At 42.4% G+C, this 19067-nt stretch overlaps 1 protein-coding gene across 1 annotated transcript in view; it reads left to right on the forward strand.

The window, feature by feature from the left end:
* The window catches only part of GRIN2C (glutamate ionotropic receptor NMDA type subunit 2C), a 109991-nt gene that overhangs the window by 72467 nt on the left and 18457 nt on the right, over positions 1 to 19067 (forward strand). The window contains exons 6-8 of the mRNA XM_089536785.1: positions 3476 to 3644; positions 6261 to 6414; positions 18490 to 18615. Of these exons, the coding sequence (XP_089392911.1) occupies positions 3476 to 3644; positions 6261 to 6414; positions 18490 to 18615 (449 nt within the window). The remainder of the gene's footprint in view (positions 1 to 3475; positions 3645 to 6260; positions 6415 to 18489; positions 18616 to 19067) is intronic.

The following is a 19067-nucleotide window of genomic DNA, read 5'->3' on the forward strand; positions in this document are numbered from 1 at the left end:
TGAATTTGTATAAACTTTTGTTGATATTTGGGTGATGAACCTTGCCTGTGATATTCTTGTGATTCCAGTCTGGTGGCTGATGGATGAAGTTGTTGGCTATCTCTCCAACACAGGAACAGAGCAAAGCTCCAAACACAAGCCTTTGGCTTGCTTGGAAGAATGCCTGGAGAAACTGCTGCTAGATCAAAGAATCACTCTCTAGCAGTTCACTCCTAAGAGAGCTTTATTGCTTTGTTTCAAATAACACGAGCTAATCACCACTATACAAAATCTCTTACCAACCGACACACCAAACTATCTCAAACTCCCACAATCCCACAGCACAACATTTTGCTTATATACAGAATTACCATGAGGCGACCACTAAGCCCAGCCTCTTCCTATACAAGTTGCTATGCACCATAAACACCAATCCCTCTTCAGACTGAAGACATAGCATATTTACATTTAGTTCAGCTCAGTTGACCTTGAGCATCCGGCTGCTGCTCTGGACTCCAGCTGTAGCCAATTTAGGCTTCTGCAACCATTGCTACATCTAAACATTTTCACCTTCATTACATTAACAACTTTATACAACTATGATGACTGCTGGGTCATGGTATCATAGTGGTTAGTTTGAAATGCCATTTGTTCCTTGCCCAAAGTGTATCAGAAGTGGGAGTTACTTTGATTGAGGGAAACAATTACCAGTCAATGGAGATTTTCAGTTTTGTACTGCTGATTATCAAGGAAAATGTTGTACTGCCAAAGAAAAAGGTAGTTAGCTTTAACAAACCAGTGATTTCTAGCTAGCTGAATCTTGGAGATCACAGTTGCAAGACAGGAGGACATTCAGTTAAGTGCATCTTTTCCTATCACTGTATCTGCATGCTGGGAAAATATTCATTCATTGACTTTTTCTTTGAATCGGTCAAAGGTAGAACAGCCCTACCCCAAGAAAATGGTGGCAACCCCTAGAGAAGTAAGTGTGCCAGCAGAAAAGGCCACTTTCTGGGGGTTGGAAGCAGAGTACTGTTTCAACACTGGCAGCTGTGGGTGGTTTTAGCCAGAGCTCAGCTTTATTCCAAGGCTACTACCCTCGGTACAATGCCTCTGGCTTGCATGTACAGTTGGAACTCCTAACACCATGAAAAGTCCCTGGAGCAGAGTCCACACTCCCAGTGCTATGTTTTAGAAGTGCAGTGTTTCCTAGCTGGCTGCTTGGTGAACTGGTTCATCAATTATATTGTCAGGGCAGGCTATGTGTGGCAACCCAGCCTGCAGATTTCAAGGCTATGACTGCTCCTGAGAGGCAGCTAGCTGGAAAAGTGATCAGGGCAGTAAGGCTGGCCACCACAAACCCTGTTGGGACCCAACCTGAAAAGTCGGCCCATTGCTATTAATCACCTGTCTCTTGCTAACCTCTGCAGTTCTCCAATCAAGGTTGTATCATCAGCCAACCTGCTGGCTGAGAGAACAGTTACTTTCTTCTTCTAAAATCAATACCAGTTGAGAACTGGCAGAAAGCACTCAGTTGTTACAAGAATTCCTTCCAGGAATTCTGAAAGGCTCTTCTAGGTGCTATTTACAACACCTGAGTGGAACAGGCTACCAGGGGAAGACCAGCAGAGAAGTGTCTCATAGCTGGACACACGATACTGAAGAATGATGTCAGTGCTATGTGTCCAGCTATAGTGATCTAACAGGATGATTCTGTGTCATCACCACCCAGCTCTTCACCAGCTAGGAAATGGCTGTGCTAGGAGGGAGATTCAGCAGCTGAAAGGTGCATGAGGGGGAAGATGTTATCTTGTTTCATATGGCACAACATACACTACATCTTAGTTTAAAAATACTATTAAAGGTACTGGGGCCCTGTTCTACATTCATACTGAAGCCGTAATCTAATTCTGTCTAACTGCAAAATTAGGGGCTGAACAGACCACCCCTAAGAGATAGCCTGCAGCTGCCCCTTTCAGTGCCGGATCGGGGCCACTACATGCTGTGGCCCTGATATGGCATTTCTGTGGCGCAAAAAGAAGCTGCAAAAAAGCAGCTCTTTTTTGTGCCATGTAAAGGGCTCCTTTGCTGCCATGGCGGCACCTTCTGGCACTCCTTTTGGTGCTGTATCATCTGGACACAGTGCCAAAGGAGTGCCGTGATACTGCCTGTCATGTGGTCAGGTGCATGGCATAACAGGAACATCAGAGCAGCATCGGGGCATGCATCATGTGGACACCAGGCGCTCATTCTGCCCTGAGGCCGGTGTATAACGCTGGTCTCTACAGTCTTTTAATCAGATTCGTGACTCCATCCCCCACATGTTCCACAAATGTTTTGAACAGAGAGGAAACAAGAACATGATTCTGGGAAATTAGCATAGCAAAACTAGAGACATGTTAAAATTCCCGTGGAATGGCTCAGAAATAGTTGAGACTGTAGATGTCATTATGAATGTCAAGCCATGCAAAATTTTAAGGAAGTCTCATTTCAAGGTGGGACATCAGGGGTTTCTTATAGGACTGCACACAGTGCTTTTCCTGTACCAGGAGGAAGTGTGAATATTTCCTCTATTCCTTGGAGGAATGTCCTCTTCTTCCAACTTACTCTTTGAAAGTGATCCTGCCCCCCATTAGCCATTCACTTAGTGGTAAGCAGAGAATCTTTCCTGAAGTTTAGCAATGATCACCAATTGCTGGGTAATATAAGACCAAGACACTGTCTTTACTGCAGTGGTTACCCCTTTGCTTAGTCAGTTTCTTGTGACTTATAAAACATTGCCTCAACTCTTCCATTTGCATCAGTTTTCCCAGAAGCTAGAAGCTTGTAGAGCTCTTTTTTCATCATTCACTCTTGCTCTCCTCCTTTTCTCCATTCCCTTAACCCGCCTCCCCACAAACACCCTGCTCCAGAACTTCACAACTGCTTAGGGTGCAATAACAGAAATAAGTACATGTTGACAGCTGGAGGGTGTGTGAGCATTTATGTCTGTGTAACTGTCTTCTGTAATGGCCATCACATAGAAAGATCAGCTCATGAGGTAACAAAGGTGGGAACGTCAACCTTTATTGCCACTGATTAAGTTATACAGCTCATTTTACAATACATTGCATCCTCTGATTGGGAGATGTGCCATTATTCAGTGCCATGCTAATCTCTTTCTGATTCTCCGTTACTGTGCTTTTATGAAGACAGCAGCACTGCAGACTGTAGGTACCTGAGGCTGCCAAGTCCATCTGGCGTTTGAGTTACAACTCCTCTGAAGCAGAGCAATGGAGGCAATAGATATAGTGTTGCTTTGAGTAGCAAGACTTTGGTTCAGAATGTTTTGGTACTTAAGTGTTTCAAGAGATAGAGAGATATTTGTTTATTTATTTATAACGTTTATTATGTCCCCCTTCCTTTATCTAAAAGGTTGTGGCCTTGGCATGACCATAGCAAGAAAAGGAAAGGACTAAATCAGTTTTGATCTATGTGTTTAATATCTTTCTTTCAGTGGGGATGGACCTATGGACCCCTATACTAAACTCTGCTGCAAAGGCTTTTGCATTGATATCCTAAAGAAGCTAGCCAAGACTGTCAAGTTCTCCTATGATCTCTACCTTGTGACAAATGGGAAGCATGGGAAAATAGTGGACGGTTTCTGGAATGGCATGATTGGAGAGGTAAGGGGATAGAGATCCCAAACATCAAAGTCTCTTAAAATACTACATGCCATTTGCATAATGTGAGGAATAGATAGGTCACCCAGTGTCCAAGAGAGTCCAGATGTGGGACCAGGGCTGGATCATAATTAGTTGAACTGGTGTATTTCCTGCAGGCCTCTCACTAAATAGGGCGCCCGTACTGAAACAGAAAAGGGGGAGAACTTTGTCCAGTCACTTTATGAATCTCCCAAAACTTCCATTAACATCCATGTTTTGTAGACTGCTTGGGTTACTGAGTAAAATACATTATGAACAGGCTGTTATGCTCACATTTAAGTTGGCTGGGTGCAAATGGGTTCACATTTGAAGATTTTTGTGCTACTACCTATTGTACTTTGTAATTTTTATTTTATTTTAATTTATATAAATAAAATATTTTATTTATTTATAAACATAGAATAGCTTACACATGTTCACAAAAGGACCCCATATTTTTGGAACTTTTCCAGGGAGCTGGTACATCTGGAGGAAGTGGCAGACTGGAATTTAGAGCTGAGGATCTATTGTACTACACAGTTAAAGCACTATGATTCCACTTTACTGCTATGGCAACTTCCTATGGAATTTTGGGGTTTGTAGTATGGTCAAAGGTGCCACAGGAGCTCTCTGGCTGAGAATTCTAAATGCCCCTCCTTAAACTACAAATCCCAGGATTCCATAAGATATTGTCATGGCAATTAAAGTAGAATTATAGTGCTATAACTGTGTAGTGCCAAAACACCCTGGTCAGTTTAATCCTTGAAGGCTACCAAACCAGGTAGTTTGACCCTGGTAATAATCCCATTGCATCTATTAGAACTTGTGTTTCTCAATTGATGCAGGCAGACATCTATAACCAGGGAGTAGAGAAGACAGTTTTATCAGAGCTGTTAGGAATGGAATAGAAATATTGAGACATTACAGCAAATTCAGCTTTAGTGTGCTCCAGCCACTTTGCAACAGCCTTAGAAGAAGTCATAAATCCATCTGAATTGGCTGCCTCTGATGTATTTCAAGTCAGTGTGAGTCAGCAGAGCAGCACTAAGCTGCCTGCCTGTGTTGTGTGTTGGCAAATACGGCTAAGTATCCGTAAGAGGAAAAGAAAAGGCAGAGCTGGGCAGAAATCAAGCAAAGGGTATTATTAGATATATAGCCCTACATTTCCCCCAGTCACAAATATGAGAATTATTTTTGCTTCGGGATTCCAGCTATTAAATTTTTCCACAACAGAGGAAGCGCTAAGGCTTCTGAAAAGTCAGGACATGACAGTGAATTGGACAAGCGTCAGAAACATTTTTTTCCTGAGCAGTATTGGTCAAATTCTTAAGCCATTTCCTCTTTGCTTTTGGGAAAGTTGAAGTAGTCCTTTGATGCAACCAAGCCCCTTTCCATCCCTCAAAACATTCAGGTTATGGAATTTCTTCAGTTGAGGATTGACTCTCAGCTGTGCCAATGGGGAGGAGTGGAGTATAGCAGATAGAAAGAGACAAGAGTTGGTCTCTGAATGGTATAGCAAAACATTCTCAAATGTTTGGCACCAGGCATGGAACAGCATCATTTGGGCTACAGTTCAAGTAGCAAAAAAGGTATTTGAGCTTGGGATTGCCTTTGTTCATTGAAAGAGGTCGAAGAGGTACTACTTGAAACAAGATTGGCCAAAGAAGAGAGTTCACACTTGAGCTGAGACTAAGCTCTTTTGCATACTACACAGTTATAGCAATTTGATACATTACTACTACTACTACTACTACTACACTAAAAACAATGAAAACCATATATTTAAACTATTAAAAAGCAATTATTTAAAAAGTACAATTAGTGTAATACAACACACTCTTAAAAGTGTTTCCTTTAATCTTCAGTTCTGAAAAAAAAAGAACAGTTGGAATTAAAAATGCCTTTGACTGGATGAAAGGACAGTGAGGAAGGATTATCCTTGACTCCCTAGGAAGGGAGTTCCAGAACCTAGGAGCAGCCAGTTTAGCTGCCATGACTGCATCCTAAGGAATCCTGGGATTTGTAGTTTGGTGAATCTTTACAGATTTCTGGCAGAGAATTTTAAATACAAAGCTACAAATCCCAGGATATCAAAGGACTGAGCCAAAACTACCAAATAAAATGGAATCAACGTGTTATAAAGTGAAATCAAAGTGTGAAATAGAGAGTGGCAACATATTTTATCTGGGGTTTTCATGTGACTAGGCCCCTTCAAAGTGCTGATGCATGCTTACTCAGAAATAAGTCCAAGTAATTCAAGAAACATTACTCACCTGATTCCTGTTGGTGTGCTATGCTAGTGAGGCAGTGACAGCAAGAGGCAAAAGGCCAGGGATGCAGCTGCCACATAGGAAGGAAAGCACTGGAGAAATAGGATGTTCAAAGGTGGCAGATGTTCAAACCTTCCCTCAGTGCTTCTGCTGTGCACCCCTGGAAAAAGGCAACTGCTGGCACTACCTATCTGGTATTGGTCTCCAAGATGCAACAAGAGACAGGGAAGGAATCTACCTGAGTGAAACATTGTGCTTTATTGTGTGGTGCTGGTTTTGTGTGTGTGTAAGGATTTGTTATGTCTCTTTCTGTTTCTCAAAACTCAAGGTGTACTACAAGCGAGCAGACATGGCCATTGGATCCCTTACCATCAATGAGGAGCGCTCTCAAATCGTAGACTTCTCTGTACCCTTTGTGGAGACAGGGATCAGTGTCATGGTAGCCAGGAGCAATGGGACCGTCTCACCATCTGCTTTTCTAGGTATGAGCAAATGTCAACAGTCATGAATAAAATGTTGCAGTGTGGAGGGCTTCTATTCACTGTTCCAGTCAGCCATCCATACTGTTCTCTACAATACTCCCATTCTGTTTTCTCTCCCAACTGTTCTTTTACAGCACCATCACACCACGCACCTCCTCTGAGCCTGCTTAGTTCTCTTTGGGCTGTTTTGAGGGGTTCTGTCTTCCTTTAGGCACCAGCAACCCATGGTCTGAACAGGAGTTGGGGAGATACCTCCCCCTACAAGGCAGGATTAGGGGCTTTCTCTGTTCATTGGCCAACAGTTCCTTTAGGATTTCCTCCTACTGATCTTGTGTACCTCTGCAAGCCTCAAGGGTTCTCCTGTTCTGCTCATTTCTGCATCTTGGACACAGGTGCTACTGCTTTAGCATATAAACAACAGCACTCATACCTAATGATAATGATAGACTCATACCTAATGAGTTGTGACACTCTAGGTATTGGACATCTTAATATATCATATTTGTCTCTTTGTGGATGTAAGTAGGATAAGTAAAGTCAACAGAGAACTGGAAGATGAGAAGGCAATGTGGAATATCCAGTGCTATAATTTTAAAAAAGGGAGATGTTTTTCAACACTGCTAACAGTAACCAACGACAACAAAAACAAATGTAGTTTTGACTTGCTCTAAAGACAGAGGATGCCCAGAATCTGTTTGAAATGCTGGACGGATAATCCTTTGCATAAGAAAGTTGAGTGTTCAGTTAGAGATGACAATTAGTGTTGATAGTTACAAATATAGAATAACTAGATCTATGGTCAGCAAACTGTGCTTTTTAAAGGATTTTGGACTTCAGCTCTCAGAATCCCAGACTATTGGCCAACATGGCTGAAACTTCTGGGAGCTGAAGTGCAGAATCTGTTAAAGGGCACAGTTAGGGGACCACTGAATTAGATGATTGATCAGAGATCACAGGTAAAGCACAGTCAGGTGAATAGGGTACAGAAATTGTCAAGAAGAAATAGCTTGAAAGGTTAAGAAAAACGAAAGAGGAAGGTAAGCAGGAGTAAAAAAACCCCAACAATGAACCTGAAAGAGTGCATTTTATCTTGCTTTTTGAATTGGCAGCAAAAGTCATGTGAATGGAAACACTAAATGGAAAGTGTATAAAAAGGGCTGACAGCATGGAGATATTATCAGAAATATAGCTCCAAACTATTCCCTTTCCCACAACAAAAGAAAGATAGCAGGGCTTGGGAGAGTAAGAGCTGTCAAGATATATGATGGTCATTACAACCCTGTTATCTACCACATGGGTTTATTCCATCAGTGAAGGAAATTTATTTAGGCTGGTATTATTTGCCCTTAACAAATTCATTTTGACACTAGTACCAGCTATATGTTGTTCTGTTGGTTTTGTTGTGTTCCTTCAAGTTGTTTCTGACTTATGGCGAGCCTAAGCAAATGTACCACAGGGTTTTCCAGGGCTGAGAGTGTGTGACTTGTCCAAGGTGACCCAGTGGGTTTCCATTTTTTCAGTCATTGTCTAGGCTGGAATTCTGACCACACAGTGACACCCCCCCCCCCCCATCAGCTGTGGTGGTAGTGTGCCTCTGAGTCATTTTTGACTTATGACAATCCTAAAGTCATCCCTATCATATGGTTTTCTTGGCAAGATTCTTCAGAGGGGATTTACCATTGCTATTCTCTGAGGCTGTACAGTCCCCCCAAAATGATCATCTCTGGGTTGTTGGAGAGTAAAGAGATGTGACCAGCTATATCCCTTTAGCTGGAAGTGCTTTAAGGACCTCATCTTCAGGGTTGTACCACTGGTCCCCAGAGGCTCCTGTGGTTGCCTGTCTCAACACATCCATCTATATGTAAATAACTGAACATTTGCTGTTGGTCCTCTTGAACTTCAGCAACCTGGAAATTTGTTTGGCAGGGTAAGGGGCAACTGCATGGCTTACAAGGTAGTTTTGGGGGTGGGGTAACATTGGGTGAAATAGCTACAGAGTCATAGCTAGGTGAGGCACCAGTATCTTGGCCAATATTTTTAACTCCCTCATTTTTAGCAACAATAACATCACATTTGGGGTGATTTATTGTTGTTGGTGCTAAAAATGCCCCTCACACACATGTCATGGGATTTTGCCACAGTTTTTGGCTTCATCTGGGCTGTTTTAGTCCCAGAAGAATTCTTTCTTCAACCAGGGTGTAACTGCCAGGTCTGTCCCAAGCCTAAAACACCAGGACCCTGAAACCATATTGAAACCTATACGGTCGTGGAGAGCATTTTTAGCATTTAAAATAGTGGGGCAAAGATTTTGAAAAGTGGAGGATGTAGTGGGGTGTTGGCAATATAGGGGGGCCATGCAACCTGGCAGTTGCCCACCCTTAGAGTTGAGATGAAGATCTTCAGGAACCTGGCACTTTACTTAAGAAGAACTGTAGCTTATGTAGTTAATGAGGTTCCACAGAGAAAGTCTTACTAAGGGGCATTTGACTACCTTTTACCCCGGATCTGGAATCGAATCTTGCACGTGAAGTTCATATTGGCCCCGAATCTCTCATAATTGAATGCGAGGCATGCACAACCATTTTGTGGCAAATGCCCCTTGGTGTGCATCATTTGGAATCAGGGGGAAAGCCATCTCTTTTGAAAAAAAACGGATCCGACGAATATGAACTTGCCCCCGATCATGATTGGGGGAAGTTCATGGGAGGGATTTAGGTCAGAGGGAGGGCAGTGGGCAGGGCATTCACTCCCCTTCATCGGGGTGAAGGAAGAGGAGGAAGGAGCCAGAGGAAGGATGGAAAAAAGGGGAATCAGGGTGACAGGAGGCAAAGGGTGACAGGAGGCAAAAAAGGGGAATCGGGGTGACAGGAGGCAAAGGGTGATGGGAGGCAAAAAAAGGGGAATCGGGGTGACAGGAGACAAAGGGTGACAGGAGGCAAAAAAGGGGAATCGGGGTGACAAGAGGCAAAAAAGGAGAATCTGGGTGACAGGAGGCAAAGGGTGACAGGAGGCAAAAAAGGGGAATCAGGGTGACAGGAGGCAAAGGGTGATGGGGCAAAAAAGGGGAATCGGGGTGACAGGAGGCAAAGGGTGACAGGAGGCAAAAAATGGGAATTGGGGTGACAGGTGACAAAGGGTGACAGGAGGCAAAAAAGGGGAATCGGGGTGACAGGAGGCAAAGGGTGACAGGAGGCAAAGGGTGACAGGAGGCAAAAAAGGGGAATCGGGTTGACGGGGCAAAAAAGGGGAATGGGGTGACAGGAGGCAAAGGGTGACAGGGGGCAAAAAAGGAGAATCGGGGTGACAGGAGGCAAAAAAGGGCAGTCAGAGGGGGAACTGGAGAAAGTGACAGAGAAGGAGGAGGAGGATGAAGGAGCTGGGGGGAAGAAGGGGGCCATCGAGGGCATTTTATAATGGAGCAGGAGGAGGATAAGGAAGGAGCAGGACGAAGTGTCAATTCAGGGCACGTCAGAGAGAGGCCACAGGATGGAGCTTGCACCAGGCTGCTTTCTCTATTTATTATTTTTTAAAATTATTTTTGACAAACTGTGCATGTTTTTAGCAATAGGTAGATAGATATATAGATAGAATGTAAGCAGGACGAAGGGTCAATTCAGGGCAGGTCAGAAGGAGGCCACAGGATGGAGCAAGCCTCCCTCTTGCACCAGGGAGCTTTCCCTTAATAAAAAAAATTTTTTTTAATTATTTTTGGCATTCTATGCGCATGGTTTTTGCTTCAGGTAGATACATATTTAGATAGAATGTGGCTAGCTGCTTGTTCACTTTCCCTTTCATTTCCTCGCTTCCAGCAAAGGAAATTCTGCAAAGAGCACTTTGCAAGAGGCTTTTTTCCTTTGGGAATGCTACAATGCGAATGTTACAACGTTTCTCTTTCCAAGTTGGCAAATTGATACAGAATTCTTTTGCTACTGTCTTTAAGGAATTCAGGGGTAGCCTAGGGAAAGCAAAGAATGCATGACATCCTTTTCTGGCATTCCGAGGTGAGGAATTATTTATTATTATTATTATTATTATTATTATTATTATTATTATATGTGTATGAGGCATTCTGGGGTGTCAAGGATGCAGAGATGGCATTAGCTTGCATTTTGAGGTTAAAAACGGGATCAAGGGAAGATCATAACCTGCACTGACCCAAATACCCACAACACGCGCACACACACACACACACATATGAGGTTTTTAATTTGACAAAATATGCTCATACTGGCACCTGGTTGTTGTTTTTTAAAAGGAGGGGGGGTGCACACTTCTGATGGCCCAATGAGTGCAGGAAATGTCACCTATGACGATCGCAGAAGTAAATTTGATTGATAGCAACTTTAACCCAATTTCTCCGAGAGGGCATTCAGGGTTAAAATACCCTGATTGGTAGTCAGCATTTGCTTCCGAAGGGATTCGGGGGCGGGGGCGGTGGAAACCGAATCTTTCCAGTTCCTTTTAGTGCAAAAAGGTCAGTCTGAATGGGACTTGAAGATGTGGTTACTGTTTGGGCCATAAACAATATTGGAGGCAGTGATGGTAATGACCTCAAAAATCTCCTCTTTTCCTCTGATCTCAATTATTTATTCCCCCATCTGCAAAATGAAAAGTTTGGGATGCACATACAGTATTTCTGGCTGTAGCCCCATATGTCCCCTTGCTTTGATTCAAATCTGCAAAATGTTTCCTGTAAAGCCAGCATCTGGGCAATTTAATCAATGATTTTATGGAGTTCTTCATGCTCATCAGGGAAAATTTAGGGGGGGAAATTGTAGCTGAGATCATTCATCCTGACTGTTCTGCTCCATCACATCTATGTGGCTGGACTTGTCAGCTGCCAAATGCATCAACTACATCGTGACATCTCGAGCAATTTCAGAAAAGATACCAAGAGGGATGCAACAACACTTATATATTACTTCTGGATGTTGAATCAGCAATGTTAAGAGTTAATTTGTCACTTAAATTTCATTTTTATCACAGGCCAATTAAGTTGCTAGCAGTCCCTCTGGTAAAATCTTTCAGTTCCTGAGTGCTAAACAACCCATGCATCGCACTAGTTAAAGCTTCACCTTATAGCTTCATCAATGGTTCTTGGCGTCTTAATGTTGGTCCTCTAAATTTCTTTGAGCGGGGGTCCTTTAATTCTTTACATCATCCCATAACACACACATACTTTAAAAAGTTTCATATACTGTAATTCCATTATTATATATTAAGCATAGCTTCTACTCATTGTGGCAGTGGTGCTACTTACTCTTTTATTGATTCATTTGCCTGTGAGGGCAGTTCACAGGGATGTGAATGTATTTTTATAGCTGATTGTATTGTTATGGCTTTGGGTCAGAGTGATGCTGGTTAATGGCCTAGGATTGTTAGTTGATGTCTCTTTATGGGCACTAATTATTGGGCAGTTTCTTGATACAGAAATCTCTGGAAAGTTTTGAATAGAAGAGTTGTCAGACTTGGAAGTGATGCATGTATTTCTGTGCGTTTGTTTGGGATGGGGAATAGGTGTACATTGTATGTTTGTGAATGAGGGGGCAGGAGATTAGGGGATACACAGCAATTAGGGGATAGACAGAGTGTGCTTTGAGACTGTCAGTTCCTTCCCAATAATTGATCCTCCACTGGAAGTTCAAAGTGGAATTGCAATTGACTTTCTGCCAAGACATTTGGCAAGGGTTTAGTGCTTAGTGTGTGTATATTTCACTTTGTTCCACTCGCACTAGCAGAAGCAATATAGTCATTTAGGCAGGGAAAGGATAATTCTTTTGGAACCTTCTTCCTTGATCAGTTTTAAAAAAACAAACCAATTTTAAAAGCACATTTTAAAATGTGAGTGCTTACTGCCTGTATGTTTGCAAAGAAATAGAAATTACCAAAGGTGCTCTAATGTGTCACCTCCCTTGTATGGATGGTCTTTCTCTCTGGATTTAATGTATGAAAGGGGCTTTCTTGTTTTAGCATCTGGGAGCTCTGAGCCAAGGGCAAACCTAGATTTTTTGGTTCTAGGGTTTTGTATCAAAGGAAGGGTTACACCAAAGATGTATTTGCTTCCACTCTGCAGAGTTCCCTCGGAGATAATTTGTTCAATGCCAGGTGAGGACATTGACTTCTCATTGGCTACCATGACAGTCCCTCGAAGGTATGCAGGCAGGGCTTCCTTAGACATCACCCTCCTCCTTCCTGTTGTGAAACCAAAGCTGTCACTTACTTCATTGCCTTTTCTCAGCACCAACCATCATCTATACCAAAAGCTTAAGGCATTCAAATATTTGTTTTAAAAAACAGGGGTGCAGAGTGGAAACAGAATTATCATTGCAACTGAGTGCAAGGTTGAATAAAGGTTTGGGAGACTGCAAAGACCTCATTACAGAAACAAAGGGGATTGTTTATACCATATTACTTACAATAATAGCCACAGGAAAAATAGGTTAATGCAGCTACACATGTACCAGAACCTCAAATGATAAATTAATGTTGGCACATAGCTATTTAAATGAGCACTGGCGGATGTTTCTGTGTAAGAAGGAACATATCCAGCTTTCTATCATTCAATAGTTTAAAAATAGGCTCATATATTACATTTTGCAAGTTAGAAGCTCACAGTGTGGTACTCAGCAAGTGACTTACATCTCCCACAAGGGATCAAACATTACACTACTCATATTCCAAGAATTTTTGAAATGTTGTCCTTGAGACTTAGGACTTTTTGACTTTTGATATCGCAAATGATTGCTTACTTTAGGACTTCAAACTGAAACTTCCTTAACAGTTGGGTAGACTCTAATCAGGTTGTTCCAAGCCATTTTGCTCCCTGAAGTGAAACAGCAAATGATACTCCTAAATTAAAAGATGCCATACTGGAAGGAAGGTGGGATATAAATTAAATAAAAATAAATGAAGGTGCATAGTACCCAAAGACCTTGATCTTATAGGAGTACTCATGGTGTATGAAAATCTGGTTCTAATGTTTTCAGTCTTAAATTTGTCTCTGCATCTGTTTGCAAATATTTTAAGACTATGCATCAAAGTTCATGTGCATTTTCATACATATTTCTCCTGTTTTTGTACAGAATTCCATCCAATGTATGTATTGGCAAGCAATTTCCCCTAGTAGAATGCATTTGTGTCCAGTTCTTTCATGCTTATACATGTTTCTACCTGCATTTCCTCCCAATTTATGGATTCGTACACACACTTTTTATTGGAGAACCAATATGAATACTGGAGATAACTTGTGTTCTGACTGATATATTGGTATGGGAAGTGCAAATTCAAACTGAATAAATTTCTCCTTGACCCCTGATTGGGAGGGAGATAAAGTCCCTTTTCTTAATTCCATATTCCACATCGTCCAACCATTAGAGCTCCCTCTTCTATCCCAATCCCTCTGCTCCCTGACCATTTTCTTTAGAAAAGATGTAGCACCTGTGTGTGGAGTGCAGGAGAGTTCTCTCTCTCTCTCTCTCTCTCTCTCTCTCACACACACACACACACACACACACCCAATTTATTGAAAAATAAACAGAAGAGAATTGCCTAGTCCCATCTGTAATAGTTATCTAAATCAGCCACTCTTCAACCTGACGACCATGCCATCTGGGGATGGTGGGAGTTGTCAGCCAATACATATATGTAAGACACTGGATAGGGACAGGCAGATTAGATGTATGATGGGCAAGCTGCGGAACTGGAGAAGAGATGGGATCCTCTTGCTGATGTTGTTGGTTCTCCTCCTTACTTCCTCTCTCCTTCTCCTCCCTGTCTCATCTGCTTCAAGATGCTGGTGAAGTGCATCTGATGCCATCTGATAAAAATTTCTGTCCTCCCTGACAGGGAAGGACAAGCTGACAAATGGGCCTTGGTTGCTGTATTTTGAGGACCTAATTTAATCCCATCCTTCAACCTGCCCTTTAATGCAGGAGCTTTCCCTTGCCTTCCCACTCAATCTGTGGCCGTCACCTGACAAAACCCATCTCTCTCTCTCTCTCTCTCTGTTTGTTTGTTTCTCTCTCTCTCTCATTCTCTCTCCCCCCTCTCTCTTCTTTTTAAAAAAGCATGTGCCTTTTTGTAATTGTGCAACTTCCCCCCTTTCACATTTTGAACATGCCCACATGGCAAAGGAGGAAGGAAGATGTGGGGTTTCAGTCAGCAGAACACCTCATGCACATAGCCTGAGTTGGTATACTCCATCCTTCCTCTGGAAGGCAGTGAGAAGAGCTGGCTTTCTACCTCGCTGCCCCTTGAAACCTACAGGTGAAATGGGAGATGTACATACTTGCCAGCATTTTGTAGATGAAAACTGGGACAGCTTTCTGGTGCCCAGGCAACAACAGAGTGTGGTCCAAGTGGCAAAAATTATAAGTGTGGAAGAACCCACAAGCAAAGAGAGGCGGCTGCAGCTGTCCAACAGGGAAGCCTCTCACCTCTCCTACTTTTGTACATTGAATTCAGTTTGTGATAACCAAAGGAAGTTTACAGAGAAACTGGGACATTTTTAAACCACCTGAAAAGTGGGAATGCAAAGAATTAATTGGAATTGTCCCTGCCAAATCAGGATAGTTGGAGAGTACAGATGTAGTCCCTGTGGTTCCTCCTGCTTCTTCCTCCCCACTCATCACCTGCCTGCCATGGCTTATCCTGTCCCACTGTGCAATCCAGCAGGCAGAAAAGAGGCAGAGCAAAGGACTGGGAATATGATGGGTGAGTAAAATTGCAGCTGGCACATCTCCCACTTAACCAGCCTTTTGAAATGCACAAAGCAAAGCTCTAGGTTGTAATCTGGCAACTGATTCCCTCATTATTTATTTATTACTTTTAAGTCTTGAAATGGGAATGGCTTGTGGAAGGATTTCCATATTGTGAAAATGTTGACCCTGGGAACAACACGGAGCCAAATATGGACTAGAATATAAACTGAAATCTTGAAAAGCCTTTTATAATTATTTTGAAAGGAACCATGCTCAGTTTTATTCCTTTGTTCATGAAAGATCAGCTGTTAAACAGGTGAATATATTTTAAATACTCAAGCAGATGGTCATGGGGGAATGATATTTCACGGTTGCCTGTGTCTTGTAAAACACAGTTTAATCACATATTTTGGTGCCTACTTTTGAAAAGTGACTGAAACAGGTGTATCCCACCTCTCCCCTTGTTAGACTTGAGATAAGGACATGCAAGTAGCTTTGGGGTGTGTTTGGTGAAAAAATATCAAAATGAGTTAGGAGTCTATTCACATTGTACCACTTTTAATGTGTCCTGGGTTTCCTAAACGTGCCAGAAAACATTTCATCCTTGGTTCCTGGTTGACTGGTAAATTTTACTGACAGTCCTGCAGGATGCACCCATCTCCTCCCATCACACACATTCCGGGCACACACATTCAGTGTTTCTCCTCAACACATACACACACTTTCTATAAATAGAAGGAATGTAGCTTAGGTTTAGTCTCATCTTGGGAACAATGGGGATATTTTAAAAAAGTAATTCCCAATATGATTTTTATGTCCTCATGACTTGTTCAAATTAGTGCAAGTACCATCATCACTTTCTTTCTGAGTTTATAGTTCATATCCCCCCTTGTGCCCACTTACTGCCCATGGCCTTTTAGGATCTCTCTGCTTTGGGTACAGTAGGGAACTCTTCCGGATAGATCTTAAGAAATTCTTATGATATACAGTAGTTCTTTGTGTTTTGCAGGTTGTTTTCACCTCTGAATCTACTAATTCCCTTCTTTTGGGGCTGCTTGTAATAATTTGTTGGACTGGTGTTGGGACTTTTCTAAAGAGTCTGTAACCCCGCTTCGATCCAATGGGAGAGGTGGGGAAACATAAATAAAATTTTTACTTATTATTATTATTCCAAAAGTTTGTTTGTTTGTTTGTTTGTTTTAAATGGCAGGGACATGGTTTGTGAAGCGATCTAATGGTTTAAAGGAGAATTTTAAAAATTCTTAAGAGTTATAGAGTGATAGTATAAAAGTGCCACTTCATTCAACAACGATGCACTATAGCACAATAATCTGGGGTGGTGTGGGATGTTGTGTTAAAAGAAAGGAGCTAAAAAGAGAAGACTTTTTTTTAAATTGGTGAGGCAGTCTTGAACTGAGAATTCCAAATGTCCCTCCCTAAACTACAGATCCCAGGATTCCATAGGATGAAGCCATGGTAGTTAACATAGTGCTATGGAGTACTATGAAAGGGCCCTAAGTGAATTCCACTCTTTAAGCAGCCATCAGAGAGTGCTGTTGTAATACTCCAATAAAGCACTAGGCAGCCCAGGTCTTCCAGATGTTTTGGATTACAACTCCTATAAGCCTCAGCTGACATGATTGCTGAGGAACAGTGGGAGTTGTAAGCCAAAACATCTATAGGGCAGCATAAGACTTATCCCTGCAAGCCTAATCTCCTGCTAACTCATGCAATTAATAGATGCCTGTGAGCATTATAGCAGCAGGTTCCCCTTCCTCAGTCTGCATGTGTTCTTCAGTAGATTGGGTTGATGGTGGAGCTTGTCCTCTCCCCACATATTCACTGGGTTTTCAGAGGAGGAGGAAGAGCAGCAGCAGCAGCAGCAGGAGAAGCCACAGTATAATGCATGAAGAAGGCTTCTCTCTGTCTGAGGCCCATTACAGACGGGCACCCTAGTACGTGTTCGGCATGTACTAGGGTTAGAAAGGGGCATCCTTTCTGGACACCCCTAACCCTAGTACGTGCTGAGCATGTACAAAATGGCAGCGCCCGTTCTACACGGGCGCCGCCATTTTTATGTCATGGATGCCTAGCATCCGCACATCGTGCGGCGGAAATGACGCTGTGAGTGTGCCATTGGCACCTTGCAGCGTCATTTCCACGGCGCAAAAAGAAGCCGCTTTTAGCTCCGTGAGGAAGCCCCGCGGTATGGAAGCTGCAGCTCCCTTGCAGAGCAAGCGGAGGCGCCAGCAGACCGCCCTTTTCGGGCAGTCTGTAAAGGGCCTCAATCATGTACAGATCCTGCCATTTTTTCAGAATAGACCTGAGGCAGAATTCAATAGCCCCATTGCAACCAATCTGTATTGGTACCCATCAGCATAATTACCTTTATAATCATCCTATATATTTCTAATATTCAGATGTGAGTGCCAGTGCTTATATAGTAAAAATGATCCTTGAGATTTCTTCCAACTCTGTGATTCAATGAAAAAAAATGTGCATCTACATGTGATTTCTATGTATGGCTGTGAAAGTTGGACATTGAAATGTGGTGCTGGAGGAAAGCTCTATAAATACCATAGACAATTAAATGGGTCTAAGAGAAAGTCATAGAAGCAAAAATTGAAGCTATGGTGTTTTGGACATATCATGAGACATTGTGACTTTTAATGGGGAAAATGATAATGCTCAGTAAAGCAGAAGGTGGTAGGAAACAAAAACTGCATTATGGGTGGATAGATTCAATCAAAGAATCCACAATCCTAAACCTGCAAGATCTGAGTAGGGCTGTTAATAACAGAGTCTCTAGAAGATATCTCATTCATAGCATCACCTTAAGGCAAAGTCAACTTGATGGTAAATAAAAGCAACAAGAAACACAATTCCCCATGGCTTGTCAATCCCCCATGTTCTGCAATAATGAGAGATAAAAAAAATTGAGAAGTAAAGCCCAATGCAAGACTGGTGTGTGCGCATGTGTGTGCATATTAGGATTTAACATTATGGCCATGGAGTGCTAACTAAACGGGCCAAGGAGGAATTAAAATCTTGGTGAGAGGAAAATGGAACCAAGTCACTGTGGAGAAGGGGGGGGAAAGGAAGGGGTGCCATTAACCAAAATTTGACTGACCGGAACAGTGGGAAAGGCCATTCTACACTTGAGCATTTTTGTTGCCTTTCTCTTGTAATGTGTGCGGAAGTGTCACAAAGGAAAGCATGCAGTAGGAGATGCTGTTAATCAACAGGCATTAAAAGAAGGATCACCCTTTCTTTCTACATCAGTGGGAGGAATTGGAGCTTACATTGGGAGGGCATCAATGAGCCTTCCCTAACTTCTTAGGCACCCTCAGTTGACTGGCTTCCTCTTATCTTTTAGAACCTTACAGTCCAGCCGTTTGGGTGATGATGTTTGTGATGTGTCTCACTGTCGTTGCTATCACAGTCTTCATGTTTGAATATTTCAGTCCTGTTGGCTACAATCAGAATTTAACCAGTGGCAAAAGTAAGTAAGTTTCCAAACAATCCAGTGAGTGGGCCTTTCAGCGGGTGGACAAAAAGCTGGATATCTTTTGTCATAGGTATCTCTAAACCTTTTAATTCCAAAAAGAACAGGCAATTAAAGTCAGAGAGCTCTAGCCTGTTAGACTTTTGTCTATAATTCCAAGAGCAGCCACTGCTGAGGGACTGTCATGAAGTTATGAAAACATGTTGAGCTTGGAGGGCAGAGTGCTCCTTCCCACTATGGTACATTCAGGCATGTGAATGGGTCTCAGTAACAAAGGAGAACATCTGTGTTTACAAAGGGTAAGCAGCTTTCAGCAATTCTTCAAAAAGTCTGTGTTTATCAAAGTGAGCCCATTGCTCTCTGTGTCAGTGGCAAATCATCTGCTCCCCACAAGAATCCCATTCTGTTCCAGTTCCTCAATTTTCCAGTTAGGATCTTTTCAAGCATTA

This window comes from Sceloporus occidentalis, unplaced genomic scaffold, assembly GCF_023333645.1.
Source record: "Sceloporus occidentalis isolate IW3139 unplaced genomic scaffold, rSceOcc1.0.p SCAF_1, whole genome shotgun sequence".
Taxonomy (NCBI): domain Eukaryota; kingdom Metazoa; phylum Chordata; class Lepidosauria; order Squamata; family Phrynosomatidae; genus Sceloporus; species Sceloporus occidentalis.